The sequence below is a fragment of the Geotrypetes seraphini genome, chromosome 5 (genome assembly GCF_902459505.1).
Source record: "Geotrypetes seraphini chromosome 5, aGeoSer1.1, whole genome shotgun sequence".
NCBI lineage: Eukaryota > Metazoa > Chordata > Amphibia > Gymnophiona > Dermophiidae > Geotrypetes > Geotrypetes seraphini.
This window is the reverse complement of record NC_047088.1, coordinates 103,297,183-103,317,648: the sequence shown is the minus strand read 5'-3', so window position 1 is coordinate 103,317,648 and position 20,466 is coordinate 103,297,183. Positions and strand designations below refer to the sequence as shown.

Genomic DNA, 20,466 nt, shown 5'->3' with positions numbered 1-20,466 from the left:
GAAAACCTGCAACATGACATAAACACGCTCGAGAAATGGGCCGCGACATGACAAATGAGGTTCATCATGGATTGTAAGGTGATGCATGTCGGTAACAAAAATCTTATATACGAATACAGGATGTCTGGTGCAGTACTTGGAGAGACACCCCCCCCCCCCCCAGGAAAGAGACTTGGGAGTACTGGTTGACAAGTCGATGAAGCCGTCCACGCAATGCGTGGTAGTGGAGGCGGTGAAAAGGGTGAGCAGAATGCTATAGGAATGATTAAGAAGGGGATCACGAACAGATCGGAGAAGGTTATCATGCCACTGTACCGGGCCATGGTATGCCCTCACCTGGAAAACAGCGTCCAGCACTGATCGCCTTACATGAAGAAGGATATAGTACTACTCGAAAGGATCCAGAGAAGATCGACTAAAATGGTTAAGGGGCTAGAGTATTTGCCGTACAGTGAGAGATTAGAGAAACTGGGCCTCTTCTCCCTTCAAAAGAGAAGACTGAGAGGGGACATGATCGAAACATTCAAGATAATAATAATAATAATAATTTTATTCTTATATACCGCCATACCCAGCGAGTTCTAGGCGGTTTACATCAGTTAGATTAGGATCTGCATAGACAAGCAGATTTACAACTATTTCTCAGAAATACAGCTTTAAACGAACTAGACAGAGGATGTGGGAAGTAGGGAAAAAGGGAGAGCATCGTGAAGGAGGAGAAGTGGAGGGGGGGCGAGGTGTTATTGTCGGAGGGGGGGACAATTAGGGTCTTGTTTGCTGAATAGGTATGTTTTAAGTAATTTTCTGAAGCCGAGGTAAGTGGGGGCCTCGAGTATCATTTGGGCTAGCCATGGGTTCAGCTTAGCTGCTTGGAAGGCAAACGTTTTGTCCAGGAATCTTTTGAGGTGACAAAGTTTGAGCGAAGGGAAGGCGAACAACTGAATTTGACGGGATTTCTTGTTGGTGCGATAGAGGTTAAAGTGGGGATTGATGTAACTTGGTGAAGAACCATTTAACAGCCTTGTAGCAGAAGCATACGAATTTAAAAAGAACTCTAGACTCGAATGGCAGCCAGTGAAGTTGGTGGTAGAAAGGGGTGACGTGTTCCCATTTCTTTAGGCTGAAGATGAGGCGCACAGCGGTATTTTGGATTATTTTTAGTCTCCTGGTAGTTTTCTTTGTGGCGTTAAGGTAGATGATGTTGCAGTAATCTAGAATGCTGAGGATGGAGGATTGAACAAGAAGGCGGAAAGAAGTGTCATTGAAGTATTTTTTATGGTGCAAAGTTTCCAAAGAACAGAGAAGCTTTTCCTGACGATGAGGTCGGTGTGATTTTCTAAGGAAAGATTTTTGTCCAGCGTGACTCCCAGGATTTTTAAGGTGGGTTCAAGGGGGAAGGTCATTCCTTTCAGTAGAATTGTGGCTTCTTTGATTTTGTCTTTGGGGGTGGCCAGGAAGAATTTTGATTTGTCAGGGTTAAGTTTCAGTCTGAATGATAGCATCCAGAGTTCAATCTGGTTGAGAATGTTTGTAATGTGGTCCAGTATTTCTTGTGAGAGATTGGTAAGTAGGATGGATATTGTGATATCGTCTGCATAAATGAAGAATTTGAGCTTGAGGTTATGTAGAAGGTTACCTAGGGAGGCCAGGTAGATATTGAATAGGATGGGGGATAGGGGGGAGCCCTGTGGGACCCCGCAGGTGTTGTCCCAGCTATATGAGAAAGAGTTATTCTTGAATACCTTGTAGGATCTATTTCTTAGGAACCCCTGAAACCAGTTGAGGACCTGGTCTGAGATGCCAATGTGAGCCAGGCATTCGAGGAGAATGGTGTGGTCGACCAGGTCAAAAGCACTGCTCAGGTCAAGTTGTATGATCAAGGCACTTGAGCCCTGACTAAAGAGTGTGTGGAGGTGGTCAAGCAGGGAGGCTATGAAGGGAATAGACTTAGTAGATAAAGACAGATTGATCACCCTCTCCAAGGTAGAGAGAACGAGAGGGCACTCTCTAAAGCTAAAAGGGAATAGATTCAGTACAAATGTAAGGAAGTTCTTCTTCACCCAGAGAGTGGTAGAAAACTGGAACGCTCTTCCGGAGGCTATTATAGGGGAAAACACCCTCCAGGGATTCAAGACAAAGTTAGACAAGTTCCTGCTGAACCAGAACGTACGCAGGTAAGGCTAATTTCAGTTAGGGCACTGGTCTTTGACCTAAGGGCTGCCGCTTGAGTGGACTGCTGGGCACGATGGACCACTGGTCTGACCCAGCAGCAGCCATTCTTATGTTCTTATGGTGTTTTCATGAGTCTCTGGTTGCGTTTCCTTCTGATGGTGCATCCTTTCTTTCATTTCTTTCTTTCTGCACTCAGGCCCAACCATTGTCCTTTTCTATTCCCTCCCTCCTTCCTTCCTATGTCCTTAGTGCCCCCAGTGCCTCCTTCCTATGTCCTTAGTTCCCCCAGTGCTCCTTCCTATGTCCCTAGTGGCCCGTCCCATGTCCTTCTTGCCCTCAGTGCCTCCTTCCTATGTCTTTAGTTCCCCTTCCTATGTCCTTAGTGCCCCTCCCCGTTCACCATCCTATGTCCTTAGTGCCCCCAGTGCTCCTTCCTATGTCCTTAGTGCCCCCAGTGCCTCCTTCCTATGTCCTTAGTGTCCCTTCCTATGTTTTTAGTGCCCGCAGTTCCTCCTTCCCATGTCTTTAGTGCCCCCAGTGCCTCCTTCCCATGTCCTTAGTGTCCCCAGTGCCTCCTTCCCATGTCCTTAGTGCCCCAGTGCCTCCTTCCCATGTCCCCCTCACTGCCTTCCAGCCTTTGTCCACCCCCTCCCCTGAAGCCAACCTGTCGCGCCAAAGCCAGCCTCCCTCCTTCTCTACCTCCAACACCTGATTCACCCCTACCCCGGATCCGCCACCGCTGCTTGCCAGCCTCTCTCCTTACCTCCCTCCAGCGTCGATTCAACCCCTCCTCCCCCGGTCCACCGCCGCTGCTTGCCGCCCAGAAGCCTTCTTCCTGACGTCAATTCTGATGTCGGAGAGGAAGTTCCGGGCCAGCCAGGCAGCAATTGGCTGGCTCGGAACTTCCTCTACGACATCAGAATTGACGTCGGGAAGAAGGCTTCTGGGCAGCAAGCAGCAGCATCGGCGGACCGGGGGGAGGGGTTGAATCGGCGCTGGAGGGAGGTAAGGAGAGAGGCTGGTAAGCAGCGGCGGCAGACCGGGGGGGGGGGGTTGTGAATCGGGTGCTGGAGAGAGGGAGGGAGGGGAAGCGATTGCCTGTCCCGTTGTCCCTGTGCAAAGCTTCGGGACGCTGTCCCTGAAAACGGGACATTTTGGCATCCCGAAGCTGTGTGCGGGGACAACGGGACAGGGAATCTAAAAATGGGACGGTCCCGTTCAAAATGGGATGTATGATCTCCTTAATCATACTCCACATAACCTGACTTAGGAAAGAGGGCTCAGTGTCATGCTATGCACAAAAGAAACCTATATGAAGACATTATCCCTGAGACAGGTAAAAACTTGGAATGAAGGAGTAGCTAAATAGTTAGTGCAGTGGCCTGTGAACTTGGGGAACTGGGTTCAATTCCCACTACAGCTCCCCCATTGCCCCAGGTACAAAAAATACCTATGTGTAAACTGCTTTAACCAGAGAAATGCAGTGTATCAAGTCCTATCCCCTATTCTGAATTTCTGATTTGAACCTCTAAAAGCTCATTAAAAAGTGTATAGTTAATTCAGTAAAAAAGGCATCATCTTATTTTCTTTGTTTTGATTTATTTCTTTTTATTTCTTGAAAGACATCTAAAAAAACAGCTAATTGCTTTTTGAGTACTTGATTAATTAATGACTTTCTTAAAATAACTTTTGGGACATCACTTACCTGACAAGCATCCTTCCTTCCATCCAGATACCCAGCACAAATCATGTCTTGATGGATCTCATGAGGTCCATTGTCATTGGGATTAACATGATACAAACAGTTGCATGTTCTCTGCCCAATAATAGGGACTTCAGCAACCTGGAGAGTTCCCGACGTGAGAGGTTCTAAAGCAACCAGATAGAGATCTTTAAATCACAGTACAGTGCAGTGCTGTTAAAGGCATTCTTTCTTCCGAGTCATTTCTAATCCATTGTCCTAGCACAATGTCAAGGGCAACATTTCCTTCAGAGGAAGATTCTCAAAACTCACCTGGTAAAATCTGGCGAATCGATGTAGCATCCGTAGTGGAAGCAATTTATTTTATGGATGATTCTCAGTATAATAGCATGCAAATTATATGCATGCTATTTGTACGGAGAATCACTGGTAAAGAGCGGGAGGAATTGTGTCTAACGATTGCTCAGAAGAGCAATTGCTAAACACAGCTTCTTCCTCCTGTCAAAGCTGTTCTTCCTGCCCTGATCAAATAAGCTGCAGGTCTCCCCGACAGCTCAGCTGATAACCGGCAGAGAGAGCAGCAGAAATAAGAGTCCCCCTCCCACTGACTCCCCCTCCCACTGACACCCCCGAACACGATTAGCAGGAGGGATGCCCACTTATTCCTGCCACAGCCACTGGTAAAATACTGGCACATTAAACCGGTTGGAACCAGTTTAGCGACCATGTAAAGGACATGGTAAGTTTTGAGAATCCTGCCCTCCGTACAAACTAATGTTAGAACATCTTGTTACATAGAGCTTTTTGGACCCCTGTTCGTTTACAGAAATTGGATAGTTCTAAGTCTAATAGATGCTGGCACTGTCATCTCGATGCAGGGACATTGGATCATTTACTGTTCTATTGTCCATTGATACTTAAATTTTGGAGATCCATTTGGGATCAAGTGAATAAATTATTGGAAAATCCAGTGGCATTGATGTACGATACTGTGCTATTTGGCACGCTAATGTCTTCCCATAACAATAAAGTTCTCTTTATTATGACAGGGGTTGCCATACAACTTATTTTGAGGAATTGGAAAAACTGGGATCAGTTAAATTATACTTTAAGGTGGGAATCTCTATGCCACATTTTTAAAACGGAACATATGATGGCCATACAACAGGGACATTATAGGAAATTTATGGATGTATGGGAGCCATTGACAAAATTCTGTAAGGAGTGATTGTTGATTTTGCCCTTTGATCATACACATCCAGGGTGGGTGGGTAGATACTTTTAATTTGAGTGCAATTGTTGGATATTTAGAAAGGGGGGATGATATATGTATTTGTCATAAAATATAATTTGATAGAATTTAAGTGCTGTTAAAATGTAAAATGTCTGTATAATATGTTGCACTTATTTTTGGCTTTAAAATGAATAAAGATATATAAAAAAGAAAATCTTGTTAAGGAATTCTCTTCTGTCTGAGCTAGCTTGGACCATGAGTAATAGAGATTTCAAGTTTAATAGAGATTTGATTAATCGCTTAATCAAATCTCTATACAGTATGGTATAGGGGCACTCTTCCTTCTAAGTTAGTACATAGTCAGTGCTTAACATTGCTTTATGTGCCACTCTATCAAGATAAATAATATAGTCAATAAGCTGATGCTGGAGTCTCCGCAGGGAAATGACAGAAGTATATCATGCCATTGAACACTATGGAGGTGAATGATATGATTAGGAGATTGCTAGGATTACCATATTTGAAATGGTAAAATCCCGGACACAAGGCCCCGCCCCGTTCCGCCTCAAACTGTGCCATGTTCAGCTTCAAGCCTTGCCCCAAGCCTCAACCCCACACAATCTCTTCTTTTCTTTCCTGCCGGGTCTGGAGGGCCTCCGAGCATACACGCATGCATGTGACATCATCCGTGCATGCTCAGAGGCCCTCCAGATGCAACGGGGCTTTCCAAATCCCAGACAAACTGCCGGGTTTGGAAAGTCTGTTTGGGTTTTCCTGGACGTCTGGCAACCCTACGGATAGCACTATCAAATCTATCGAAGGAAAAGATATGGTTAAAAGATTGCTACCATTTAAATCAATGAAAGGAATGGCATAATTAGGAGGATTGTATTCCAATAAGAAAGTAGAAACATAGAAACATAGAGATAGACGGCAGATAAGTGTCACGGCCCATCTAGTCTGCCCACCCCAATGACCCTCCCCTACCTTTCTCTGTGAATAGATCCCACGTGTCTATCCCATTTGGCCTTAAAATCAGGCACGCTGCTGGCCTCAATAACCTGAAGTGGAAGACTATTCCAGCGATCAACCACCTTTCAGTGAAAAAGAATTTCCTGGTGTTCCCGTGCAGTTTCCCGCCCCTGATTTTCCATGGATGCCCCCTTGTTGCCGCAGGACCCTTGAAAAAGAAGATATCTTCTTCCACCTCGATGCGGCCCGTGAGATACTTGAATGTCTCGATCATGTCACCCCTCTCTCTGCGTTCCTCGAGTGAATACAGCTGCAACTTATCCAGCCGTTCCTCGTACGGGAGATCCTTGAGTCCCGAGACCATCCGGGTGGCCATTCTCTGGACCGACTCCAGTCTCAGCACATCCTTACGGTAATGCGGCCTCCAGAATTGCACACAGTATTCCAGGTGGGGCCTCACCATGGATCTATACAATGGCATAATGACTTCAGGCTTACGGCTGACGAAACTCCTGCGTATGCAAACTATGATTTGCCTTGCCTTGGATGAAGCTTACTCCACTTGATTGGCAGTCTTCATATTCTCACTGATGATCACCCCTAAGTCTCGTTCTGCTTCAGTTCTTGTTAGGATCTCGCCATTAAGGGTGTAAGCCTTGCATGGATTTTGGCTGCCCAGGTGCATGACTGCATTTTTTGGCATTGAAGCTGAGTTGCCAGGACCTAGACCAGCGCTCCAGTAGGAGTAGGTCGTGCATCATGTTGTCGGACATTGAATTTATGTCTATTGTGCTTTTGCCCACTACATTGCTTAGTTTGGCGTCATCGGCGAATAATGTTATTTTACCTTGCAGCCCTTCTGCCAAGTTATTTAATTAGACAGAGTTTCTTACCTCCTTGCTGAATGTATCCCCAGCCTGTTACAGAACACATCATGCCAGCTGGGAACTGAGAAGATGATGATGGTAAAACCACAGGCTTGATATTATCATTGTAGGCTACTGGTGAATCCAGCTTTACCAGTGCAACGTCACCACTTGATCCTATATCCATGTAACTTGTGTTGATAATAACATTAACAACCTGTTTCATAACCATGTTAGCATCTGGATACTTGAACTGACTGGCCCCCATTTTGATTAGATAGTCACTGTACAGGTGATCCCTAATGAAAATGAAAATGAATAAAGATACATATGAATAAAGATACATACATATGCACATCAAAAAGTACTTATACATAATAGGCCGGATCCTGCAACCAGCGCCTATATTGGCTGGCGCCTCCAGAACCAGTGCCAGTCACATGTCAATCATATACTGGCACCAGATGCAGAATTGCGGCCACGTATAAAGTAGGCATCAGAAATGTAGGCCAGGGGCTTTTTTAAAAATAATTTTTATTAGGGAGTCAACAAGAGAAACAAGTAGGTAACATGGATGAAATGGGCAAACAGAGGCATCAACGAAAAAGAATACAATGTCCAGCAACAATAGCACTTAGTACACCAATAAGACATATGACTGTCCAAGAGCAAGAACAGCCCATTTCCCTCATCAGCTCCATAAATTTTCAATAGAACATACCAAACCCCCAAGAATCCCCTACTCGATGGGCAGCACACCCACCACACTACTCAAACCAGCCACACCCTCAGACATACACCATGCACACTCCCCATTCAAACACTCCCCTCCCCCCCAAGAGGTAACCGTAGGAATACCTTCCACATGGCCAAATAAGCCATCACCTCAGGGTTGGAGGAGCGTTTATGATAGCAAAGCTCAAAACATGCCAGCTAGATCATCTGATTGATCCAGCAATCCAAGGGGATAGGCCCTGCTTGAGTCCAATATTGTAAGATCAGTCGTTTAACCGTCAACAAAGTCAGGTAAATAAATCGCCTCTGAGGGACAGTGAGGCCTTGCTCTTCCAACAGGGTCTGGTCACCGAGAAGCAGCGTTTTGTAGTCCCACACTAAGGTGCGCTGCAATACCAGGTGAAGCCGTGCAAAGGAGGAATTCCATAGGGAAAGTTCAGGACACTCCAAGAAGGAATGCAAGAGCGTCCCAGGAGCCCCTCTGCATTTTGTACACAAAGGCTCCTCCCACAAACCCATGCGAACAACCCGCTCTTTAGTGATGTAAGCCCTGTGGAGAATTTTAAATTGGGTCTCCTGCCAAGCCATGGATTTCACAAAAGCATGCAAGGTTTGAAAAAGCTCCAGAAAGGTTTCAGGGGTGTACTGTGTAGCAAGATCCCGGTTCCATCTATCGCGTAAGGTGGTCAAACGCCCCTGGGAAGCGGAGGAACGAACCACCAGACCAAGAGAGAACTCATGGACGCCGGTACACAATGTACGCATCGAGGGGTCCGCTCCTCGCCATACTGTAAACAAAGACTCTGATAGTAATGGTGGGCTTGTAAATATGCAAAGAATTGATTTTTGGGAATATCCCACTTGTCCTGAAATTGGGTAAATGAAGCAAAAGCACCTGTGTCCCCATCCAGCATATGAGAGAGAGTCAAGGCCCCCTTAGAAGCCCAAGCAGCAAATGGAGAACGGCCTAGTCCTAGACAGGGCAGGATTAATTTGTTGAGGGCCCCTAGGCACACAAGTACACTGGGCCCCTGTCCCGCCCCACCCCACTATACGCCCAGGCTGCATCAGAGGGAAGCTTTTGGCAAGCAGCACCGCTTGCACAATTACAGTTCCCGTTGCCTTTCTTACCCGCGTTGCTTGCTTGTCTTACTTTCTGTCGATGGGGGGGCCGCGTTGCCAATTGGGGGGGGGGCCCAAGTTGCCGATCGATGCTGGAGGGGTCCATCGCCATTTGGAAAAAACAATGTTGATGCCCTCCTTCATCGGGCTCTAGGCACGTGCCTACTTGGCCTATTGGTTAATCCTGCCCTGGTCCCGGAATGAAACTGGGATTACCCTGGAGTTGCAAAAAGTGAGAAGCCATTGGGGATTGAGCCTGAGCCCGAAGTCACCACCGTCAAACCTGGCAAAAAGGATGCAAAAACCACAATTTGGAAGGCAATGCTCCCCCTACACCTCTGGGTGCATGCACAAGATTTAAAAAGGTATAGGGTGCACATCAAACTGCCATCCACCCCAACTGGGAAAACTGAGCAACTCCCGTCACCCCCTTGTGAATAAAATGCATAAGAGCTGCCACATTGTACGCACAAACATCAGGGAGTCCCAGCCCCCCCTCCTGCTTAGAAAGCGTCAGCTTCACATAGGCAATATGCGCCGCCCGATGACACCAGAGAAACATGGAGAAAAGAGAGCAAAGGTTCCCTATAGCCCACTGTAACACCCAGAAGGGTACCGTGTGTAAGGGGTATAACAATTTAGGCAATAAGATCATTTTAATCAACGCAGCCCTCCTCAATAGGGACAGCGGGAGATCCCGCCAAGCAGAGCTGAGTGCTTGAATTTTGTCAATAGCAGCTAAAACGTTACACTTATACATAATCCTGGGTTCCATGTACAGATAAATACCAAGATACCGCATTGATCTGCGTACCAGAGGAATCAGCAGCTCAGCGTGCCAGGGCTCCCAGCCAGGTCCTGTCAGAGGTAACAATTCCAACTTCTCACAATTCACTTTAAGACCTGAAAGGGTACCAAACTCGGACACCAAACACACCAAATGCAGGTAAGTGAAGGGGGGGCCTGGTCCAAAAAGAGCAGGATATCATCCGCTCACAATGTAATGCGACACTCCGTCCTCCCTATTTGGATACCACGTAACGCAGTACTAAAGCGGATCTTAATAGCTAGCGGTTTGATGGCTACGACAAACAGCAGAGGAGAGAGGGAACATCCCTGACGCGTCCCCCTGCAAAGTGGGAAGGATGTTGAAAGGCCTCCATTGATAATGGGGCGCACCTGCGGCTTCATGTAAAGGCCCTGAAGCCAAGTGAGAAAGGTCCTGTCCAGGCCATACTCCCGCAGCACTCAAAAAAGGTACTGCCAGGATATACTGTCAAAGGCCTTTTTCATATCGAGCCCAACAATCGCGGATATACCCCCTCCACCCCTGTGCTCGTGTAGCGCCGTCAACACCTTAAGGAGATTCATAAAGGCATAATACTGGGGAACAAACCCTACTTGATCATCCCCAGTGAGCTGAGGCAGGAACAAATTCAACTGAGCTGCCAAAATAGAGGCCAGCAATTTAACATCTTTGTTTAACAATGAGATTGGGCGACAGGAACCGACTTGTGTGGGGTCCTTCCCAGGTTTCGGGAGCAAGGTGATATGAGCTAGATTGCTCCAGAGGCCCGAAGTGGTGGTGGAAAAGAAATTGAAATAGTTTCCCAAGAGCTGGTAAAGAAGATCAGGCAAGAGTTTGTAGTATTCTGGGCCAAACCCATTGGAGATTTGGTGAGTTTCAACTTCCTGATCCCCAGCTGAATTTCATCCAAAGATATAGGGGCATTCAGTTGCTCCGCCTGGGCGTCGGATAATCTCAGGAGACATATATCCTGGAAAAATTGATCCCATTCCGCTTCCGTAAAGTCCCTCATTGCATTGAGCGCGCTATAGAATTCCACAAATTGCTCCCGAATTTGAGCTTCCTGAGTAAAACTTTCTCCCCGAGAATTCTTCAACAACCAAATAATTTGTTTTTTCCTATAGGGCCGGACCAAATTCGTGAGAAGTTTGCCCACCTTTCCGCTCCACTGATAGAGGCAAAATTTCTGATAATAAAGATCCTGGTGGGCGCGTTGGTCCAAAATCTCAATCTGGAAACGCAGAGATTGAATTTGCTGACCGTCCAACCCCGCCTAAGTTACTTGATGATACTTATGCAACGCGGCCAACTGCCCCGAAAGAGCAAGAAGTTTCTCCCCTACTGTTTCCATTTAGTGGCAACGCCGCTTTAGAAGCATCCCAGAACACCGCAGGGTCGACATCTGAAGTGTTGTTATACGAATCATACTCCAGCCAACGGGCTCTTAAATACTCATGGAACTTCTTATCAGAATATAAAGCGGCGGAAAACCGCCAGGATCTATCCCCCCTCTGTTCCGTGACCTCCATTGTCAGCAATACTGCCGAATGGTCCGAAAGTGTGGTGTTTTCAATAGTAATTTTGTCCACCCAGGGAAATAGAGCATTGGACACCAGAACATAGTCCAATCGAGAATACATGGAATGAGAATAGGAGTAAAACGTGTACTCTCTGTCAAACGGATGAAGACTTCTCCAGGTATCCACCAATGCTAAATGGTCACAGAGGAAATTCACTCCCTGATGAATGGTATTCCGAGGCCGCAGCTTGGCAGGAGAGCAGTCCAAAATAGGATCAGCTGTAAAGTTATAGGTAGGATATTGTGCTATAGTACCCAACAGCCCTGAGTAAAAGTTATGGCTATAGACATTCGGGGCATAAAGATTACAGGAGCTGGAATCCCCAGAGTTCCCCCAAGACAAGAACATAACGACCGTCTTTATCCTGAATGGTCTTATGAATGTGAAGGGGTAAATGTTTGTGGACCAAAATGGCCACCCCCCGTTGTCTACCATTATATGCAGAATATTTCACATCCCTGACCCATTCCCTGCACATCTTTTGATGTTCAGCGCTAGTTAGATAGGTTTCCTGAAGGAATGTCAGTATGATGTTGCCGAAACCAAGTAAGAATTTTCTTGCGCTTTATAGGAGAGTGTATACCATCAACATTAAGAGTAACCACATTCAAATTAACCATAGCTGCTCAGCAAAAAAAGCCACCACTGCAGCCACATGGCACAAAGAAAAAAACAGGCTAGAGACCAGACCCCCCAACTAGGCCTGGCTCCAGGTAAAAACAGCGCTTCCTCGGTTCCTCTAGCTCCTAGTCTGCCAATTCTCCCCCCCCCCCCACATCCCCCACCTGAACCAGCACATTCCACTCCACAACCATACCACACACATACCCCCTATCCCGCCTCCCCTCCCTCCCGGAAAGTCTTCCCCAAACCTTCCAAACCCCCTTCCCCTCAAAAAATCTGCATGTACTCAACCTCCTTTACCCTCTCCCAATCCCATGCTTAATAGATAGCAAAAAGAGAAAGGAAAGGAGAAAAAGAAAAAAAGACCGCTAAAGCACAAACTTTCTCCCCTTCATCTCCCAGTTGGCCCAAGCCTCTCCCAGGCAAGGTGCCCCTCCCCCCTCACACCTCTAACTGGCTCTGAGATCCTAACAGAGAGCCTCCCTGAAAAGGTAAAGAAAAAGAAAGCCCTATATACTAAGAGACAAGCCCCCATACCTCCTCCCCACAAATTAGGGATAGAGAAATCATCATCCAGAGGCAATGAACCCATACAGACAAATCATATATCCTGGACATTAGGATACCATAACAGTTGAAACATCGATATAGCAAATATCAGCCAGGCACATATACCCGATGAGGACCCCTGGTATGCCCAACAGTGCAGAAGGAACAAGGATATGTACCCAGGCAAGTGTCCCTCCCCAAACCCAAACCCCCTCTGTGATCCACCCGACCAACCCATGGGGATAGAGGTACAGAAGAGAGGTTAGAAAGGGTGGGGGAAAGAGAAAATGAAGAAAGAAGCCCAAGGGAGAGCACACCAGAGACTCCACTACCTCTACAAGGAGAGATGCTGGCCAGCCCCCGAGGCAGTGGTCAGGCCGACGGAGGTCTCCTGCACCTTGGAAATAGGAAAAGACAGCAATGAGAAAAGTATAAAGATCAAGGCAGAGCTAGTAAGACCCCAAAGACAAGGTAGATTGCTGAGAAGAACAGGAGGAGGGAGGAGGGAGGAAAGAAACACCTGATAGCAGAAGGAACCTACCTAATATCCAGAAAGAAAGGAAGAAAAGAACCTGGCGGAGATCGACGGGCATCCACCCCCTGCACTGCATGGCCAGACACCAGCGCACCCGCTGATCTCCCAGCCGAAAGCGAGATCCGCTGCGACTACAATTGAGAAGTAGCCTGGTCAGCACAGCGAGAAAGCATGAGGCTCCACTAGAGGCTAGCCATAATGTACCCCAAACCTCCGAAGCTAGCCATATAACTGTGGGATAGAAAAGGAACCAAGAAAGTGAAACGATAACAAAGAGACAGATAGCAATCCCTCCCAGCAGCCCCCCCCCCCGCGGAGTAAGAACCATTGAAGAACCAAAAGAATAGACTAGATAGGGGAAATAAGAAGGGACCACTGGGCCCAGCCCTGCCGAGCATAGCATAGTACAGACACATGGATGAGAAAATCAAGGTCCCGTCCCTCCCCAATGGAGGACAAAAAGTCACCACAAGTGTTGAGCATGGATATTGGACGCCAGCACACTCATAAAGCTGCAGTTACCAATTACGCTGCTAGCTTTCACTCAAGGTGTGAAAAAGAACAAAAAACACGGAAAATGACGCTAACGCAAGTTTACCAAAATATTTAATTTTATTGTTTCTATTTTTCTATCATGGACATCAAAAGGCTAGTTGCGTTAGTGGGAGGTCTTTATAGTTGCCAAAATGCTGGCCTTCTGATAATGAATTCAGCTCAATACTTCGAAGCACCCCATTATATACCTTTGGCTCAGTGTGACATCATTGGCTTGTCAGCCAATAAAACTAACAGAGGTGGTGTTTAAAGTTAGACAAAGAAAATTCCTCTACGTTTAAAAGTTTCTGAAATTACATTTGTTTTGTTTACATTCATTTCTGAATATACATTAACATTTTATTACATATCCAATATTCAAGAGAATCTGTATTTGTTAAAAGGGTGCTGAAATGTTCTCAGCCTGCTTTGAAAAACTAAGTTTCATGTTACACCTACAAACAGTGCTGAAAATTGGTCAGCCTTGGAGAAAAAGGAGAAAGAGAAGGAGGGGCTGTTTTCCCCCTTTCCCTGAGCTGACAGTTTCAAATTTCATTGATCTTCACACAGAAGTCTTCCTATGTTAGAGACTGGAACAGCAGTCTCTGACTCTAAGTTAACCATTTCCGGATGTTGTGTTCAGGATTTTTCCCTTAGTATTCTTCCATTTCATTTTTAATACAAAATTCCTTCATCCATCCATACTTGAATCCAACATTCATAACTTCACACACATTATATGTCATTCATATTTAATACATATTATATCTTAGTTTAGGATACATAATCTAATATGCGCTTCCTACCCAGCCTAAGGCACATCTGGTATCAATTAGAACCACGATGTTAGGAGTGGGAAACCTGATCAAAGACAGAGACAGAAAGTCACTGACACAAAATGGAGTTCAAGACACAGAAAGAAATAGAAAGACAGAGAACAAAATGGAGTCCATGTATATCCTGATTTCCTCCATGATCTAGCCTAATAGCAAAGTACATAAAAAGAATATTATTAAGCTTTTCCTTAATATTAATCTGTAGTGTGTTTTTCTGGCCTTGGCTACATCTATATTCAGATTTTTATTCGCCAGTTTTTCCTACGCTTCTATTGGGCGTGGCCTTAACTAACACATATGCTTGTATCTAACTAGAGTTACCCAGAATCATACAAAAAGCAGGCTCTTTTGTAGAAAAATTTCACAAAAATACTGCACTATCATGTCCTGATGTCCATTCCATTACCGTCCCATAGACATCACCCCCTACTGGCCACGAGCCACTACTGCTCAATGTCCATTAGGCCACCAAGACAAGATATTCAGCCTGTCAGGCCCTCCAAGAAGGTGCGGATCTCTGCAGGGGTGGAGAAGTAGAGAGCCCGGTTCTCATGGTGCTCTCACAGCTTAGCTGGATATTGTAATGCAAACCGCATCTGTCACTGATGTAGCTGCGTTCCCGCTAAGCTGCGCTGGGGTGCGCTGGCGCACAAAATATTACCTCGCAGCGCACAAGTTTCTCGTCACAGCGCACACAGTGTAGAGCACAGTTCTTCAACCGCCGGTCCGCAAACAAAATCTTGCCGGTCCGCGAAGGATTCGGTCCCCGCCGCAACGAAAGGCCGGCGTCAGCTGACTTGCAACTTCCTGTTGTAGTCGCTGTGCCGGGACTCCTGCCTTCGCCGGGACTCCTGCCTTCCACCGCGTTTGCCTCCTGCCTTGTCTCCGCACCTCCAGACCAGCAGCGGCAGCTGTGTATGCTTTTAACTTCGGCACAGAGCTGCCCCTAATCAATAGTTTAGCGCGGTTTCATAAGGCAGCCTCGGGGCCTTTGCTAGGCCGGCCCACATCGCATCATCGAAGCGGGCCGGCTATCAAAGGCCCCGAGGCTGCCTCATGAAACCGCGCTAAACTATTGATTAGGGGCAGCTCTGTGCCGAAGTTAAAAGCATACAGAGCTGCCGCTGCTGGTCTGAACTCTTGGGCCGCTGAAGGAGGGCAAAAAGCAGCTGTCCTGGAGGTTTCCCTTCCTCTCGCCTTTACAGGTTCCTTTTTTCCACCTTTTTTTTTTTCCTTCAAACGGCAACGGGCCCCAGCATCGACATCAATCAAGTAAGTTCCACTGTCAATCAAGCGGTTCTGCTCGGCCAAAGCTTCCCCTGTGACATGAGCCACCCTCAGGGGAAAGAAAGTGACCCACAAAGGTGAGGGGAAGGGGGGCAGATGATGGAAGTTGGGGGGGGGGAGAGAGAGAGAGAGAGAGAAGGGGCAGATGATGGAATGGAGGAGATGAGAGAGAGAGAGAAGGGGACAGATGATGGAAGTGAGAAGAAGGGATAGAGAGCAGAAGGCAGATGGATGTCAGTTGAGAAGGGAGAGCAGATGCTGAATGGAAGTGGGGAAAGAACACATACTGGATGGAAGGAGGAGATAAATAAAGGGGGAAGAAAATAGTAAGATAATGGAGGGGTGAGGGAAAGGGGTGACAAGCTGTGTGTAGACACAGTGAAAAGAGGGAAACGGGACTAAATAGTAAGAAAGAATTTAATTTAGATGGAGGCAGAAAATAGAGAAGGAAGACCAGAGAAGAAAAGGGAAGAGAGAGCAGAGAATGATCAGATCTGAGTGGAGGAAATGAGAAGAGAGATATGCTAAAAACCACAGGGGGGAGGGAAGGATAGAGATGCAGTTATTTTGAAGCTACACTGTTAAGTTAATATGCTGTTGGTAGAGTTGCAGTGGCATCCTAAACATATTTCTGGCAAGCCAACTGTATATGGTGACATTATTAGAAGATGACTGTGTGAAACTTTAGGGAACTTGGATGCCAATCAGTTTTTGGAAGCCAAAGGAAAACATACATTTTTTGTATGCTATACTGTATGTTTGGCTCGTTTCTACTTCAGTTTTGTTCTTGCCTTTTCGTTTTGTCTTCCTTCCACCATCTCTTATCTGCCTTCCTTATCATCCTTTTCAATGTGATTTGGCAGCTCCTGTCAATCATAGGCTGGCTGTGCAAGATTGCTAATTCTAGATGCCTGGGTGACCTAATGCCTGTGCATGTGATTTTCTGTTTTTGTGTTTAAAACATTTTGCTGAAAGCACAACAGTGCAAAAGAGTAAAACAGATTTTATGCTGTTTATTCTAGGAATAAGCAGTGGGCTTTCCTAAGTCCATCTTAATAATGTCATGCAGATTTTTTAAGGAAATTATCCAAATCTTTTTTTAATTACATGTTGAATGAAAAATATTTTCCCAGGTTTGTTTTAAATCTACTACTTAAAAGCTTTATTGCATGCCCCTTTACTCCTAGTATATATTTATTTTTATTTTTTATTTTTTAGTATATATATATTTATCTTTTGGCATGGCCCATCAGTTATAGCATTTGCTACATGATGGGCCATGCCAAAAGATAAATGTAGCATTTGCTACATGAATTGATTTTTTGTCACGTATGGTTAAGGGGCTGGAGGAGTTGCCGTACAGCGAAAGATTAGAGAAACTGGGCCTCTTCTCCCTTGAGCAGAGGAGATTGAGAGGGGACATGATAGAAACATTCAAGGTACTGAAGGGAATAGACTTAGTAGCTAAGGCAGGGAGAACGAGAGGGCACTCTCTAAAGTTGAAAGGGGATAGATTCCATACAAACGTAAGGAAGTTCTGTGGTAGAAAGCAACATATTTATTTGGCTCATAACTTGCTGGCGCCCGATATTTTTAGCTCACAGTGAAAAAAGTTTGCTCACAACACCCGCCCGCTTAGAGGGAACACTGGTAGGGAGCTATTGCCCTCCGCTGCTCTGCTACTCACGGGGAATAGTCCTGGAACAGCAAGATGCCGCGATTGTTGGAAGGGCCGTTGGGGGGGTCGGCAGGCGGGGTTGGGTACTCTCCTGCTGCGATCGGGGGAGGTGGGTTCTGTCGGCAGGAAGGGCTGAGCACCTTCCTGCCAGTGATCTTAGGGGGGGCGTTGGGGGGTCCGGCAGGAGGTGTTGGGCACCCTCCTGCTGGCGATCTTTGGGGGACCATTGGGATGTGGGGAGGGGGGTTGGACATGTTAAACCCGATTCTGTAACCGGCATCTGCAACATGGATGTTGGTTACAGAATTGGGTTAACTTTGGGCGGGTGTAGGCCTGATTCTGTATAGGACACCCAGGACCGGTGTCCTATACAGAATCCGGGCCTATAAGTATACTCACATCAAATGTATGGTACCCAAATGAAAACTCATAAATACAAAAAATCACATATATTAAAAACATAAAAGTAGTACACTTAAAAATATGCAGATGTGTATAAGGACCAGAAAAAGTACATTACCTACTCTTTCATTTATGATTTTATAATAAAGGTTTTTAATACCTTTATTGTCTGCTTCAATGTCTACTAACATCTTTTCTCCCTAGTCTTTGATGGGCCAGATCTTGAACAGGGCTGCACAGCTGATCATCCTTGTGGTACCAGACCAGCCAAGAAGGTTGTGGTACATGAATCTGGTTCAACTCTTCTGAGAGGATATACACCAGAGGCCAGTTGTCAAAGAACATCTGGATCCCTAAGGGCCCCACATGAGCAGACTGCTGGGCAAGATGGACCATTGGTCTGACCCAGCAGCGGCAATTCTTATGTTCTTAGTCCTTGAAAGACAGTGTTTGACTTGAAAGAGTTATTCAGTGCAGGTCTTTCGAGTTGTGGTGTGATTAGAAAATTCTGTCCCCATGGAAGAACCCACTGTCCCCACTTCTCCGAACTCCAGGCTCTTTTGTGTCAGGACCTTTTTGGTCCTTTTTAAATGACTGTGTACGGTACCCTCCAGGAGCATAGCTACCATTGAGTGAGTTTGGTAAAATGCCCAGGCTGTTCAATTATAGGGGCTATTTTCAACTGAACCTACCCTGCTCCCTGGTCCAGCATTTATCTTCTAATCCAGCCACCAGTCCTCCAAATGCTGTAGCTGGTCATGGTAGAAACAGCACTGTAAGCTGCCTCTGGCTGGCGTAGCCTTTCCTCTGCTGAGTCCTACCTCTCTGATGCAGTTTCCTTGGGATGTAGCCAAGGAAAGGCTCTACCAGCCACAGAGAGAGAGAGAGCTTTCAGTACTCTCTCTGCTGTGATTTGCTGCAGTGTTTGGAGACCAGAAGGCAGATGAAGAGCTAGACCCGGGCGTGGAGAGAGGGGAGAGGAAATGGAGAAGTAGAGAAAAGAGACAGAAAAAGAGAATAACTTAGACTAAAGGAAAGAGGGAAGAGAAGGGACAGATGCTGGACTGGGGGGAGGAGTTGGAAAGAGCGAGAGATGGGGAGAAAGCAAGAGAGAGACCCTGGACCAAGGAGGGAGGAAGGGGGAGAGAGAGAGAGAGAGAGAAAGACAATGGACCAAGGAGGGAGGGAGCGAAAGAAGAGATGCCGGCCCATGGAAGGGGAAATTCAGGGGTGGGAGTTACAGGAGAAATGGAAGAGAGAATAGACAATGTGGATAAGGGAAGGATGGAGAGACAGAGAGATGCTGGGCATGGAGAGAGCATAGAGACAGGAACAGAGAGGGACAAATCTGGATACAAGGGGAAGGATAGCAACACAAAGGGGTATGCTGGCAGCATAAGAGAGGGACACAGAGAAGAGATACTGAACAAAGAGGAGGATAGGGACAAGGACACAGAGAGAAGAGGCTGGATAGGACAGATAGGGATGCAGAGGATAAATGGATAATGGAGATAAGAGAGGACAGGAAGCCCTGGAAAGAATAATAAAAACAAAACAAAACATAAAACCAGAGAAAAGTAGGAAACATAGCGAACAAAGCAATGCTCAGACACCAAGGGGAAAAAACGTTTGTGTCTGAATTTAATAAGTCTAATATGTCAGCTTGGGAAATGTGCATCTCTGATATCTTGCATTTCAATTTATATATAGATTTGGAATGTGTTTGCTTTTTGCAGGGTTTGTTTACTGGAACTCTGAAAGTGTCTCCCCCCCCCCCCCCACAACTTTGGGAAAGATAGTGTTATAGAGGGCCCATCTCAGTTTTCTATCTGGGGCCCATTCATACTACTACTATTAATTATTTGCTACCAGATATACACAACGCTGTACAATTGGCTGGCCCAGAACGTCGGCAAGAAGGCTTCTGGGCGGTGATTGCCAGCAGCAGCAGGGAGGTAAGAAGGAGAACAGCAGCAGCGGCAGCTGGAAGGGGGTTAAATCAGGTGCTGGAGGGAGGCTTTTTTTTTTTTTGCAAGGCAGGGAGGGAAGGAGGTAGGCAGGCAGGCTGGCTTCGGGGGTGGGGGTGGGACAAAGTCTGGAAGGCAGTGAGGGGGACATGGGAAGGAGGTATTGGGGGCACTAAGGACATGGGAAGGAGGCACTGTTCAGGCTTCCGCTGCCGGCTCTGCGTATGTGTGAGAGTTACTCTCACAGCGATCAATTGGGCAGGAGAGACAGGGATTATAATGAACCTCTGTGTGAATTTTTAGTGCATCAATAGCTCTTTTACAATCGGTCAGAAATCAGATCAGAGCAGACCCATGCATGACATCATCGTGTTGACATCTGTGCACTTCCGGATGCCTCAAGCTATAGCCACTACGTTTAGTGTGCTGTAGCTTGACAAAGTTTGAGAGACACTGATTTAGGCATTTATTAGATAATACTGACTAATTTCAGGCTGTGCCTCTGTTCTTTCTCTACCTCCATCTGTTGGCTGGGGGATATAACCCACTGGTATGGTTTGGTCAAGCCAGACTCAAGGTGAAAAAAAAATTAACAGGTGACAGTAAATTTCACTTTCCTTTACTTCATGTAAAAGCTATCTGAACAGTATTCACAGCCCAAAGAACATGAGCTAAGCTAGGAATAAGAATCCAAGTCTCTTAACCTCTGCAGCATTCCCAGGTCAAAGAGTATGAACTCGAGCTAAGAATAGAAACCAGATCATCTAGAACAGTGTTTCCCAACCCTGTCCTGGAGGACCTTAACCTCTGCAGCATTCCCAGGTCAAAGAGTATGAACTTGAGCTAAGAATAGAAATCAGATC

The 20,466-nt window shown here is 46.2% G+C and overlaps 1 protein-coding gene across 1 annotated transcript in view; it reads right to left on the bottom strand.

The window, feature by feature from the left end:
- Window positions 1-20,466, bottom strand: part of PRSS8 (serine protease 8) — a 158,663-nt gene that overhangs the window by 11,060 nt on the left and 127,137 nt on the right. Inside the window, exons 4-5 of the mRNA XM_033944009.1 lie at window positions 6,974-7,245; window positions 3,878-4,041 (exon numbers count right to left, since the gene is read on the bottom strand). Of these exons, the coding sequence (XP_033799900.1) occupies window positions 3,878-4,041; window positions 6,974-7,245 (436 nt within the window). The remainder of the gene's footprint in view (window positions 1-3,877; window positions 4,042-6,973; window positions 7,246-20,466) is intronic.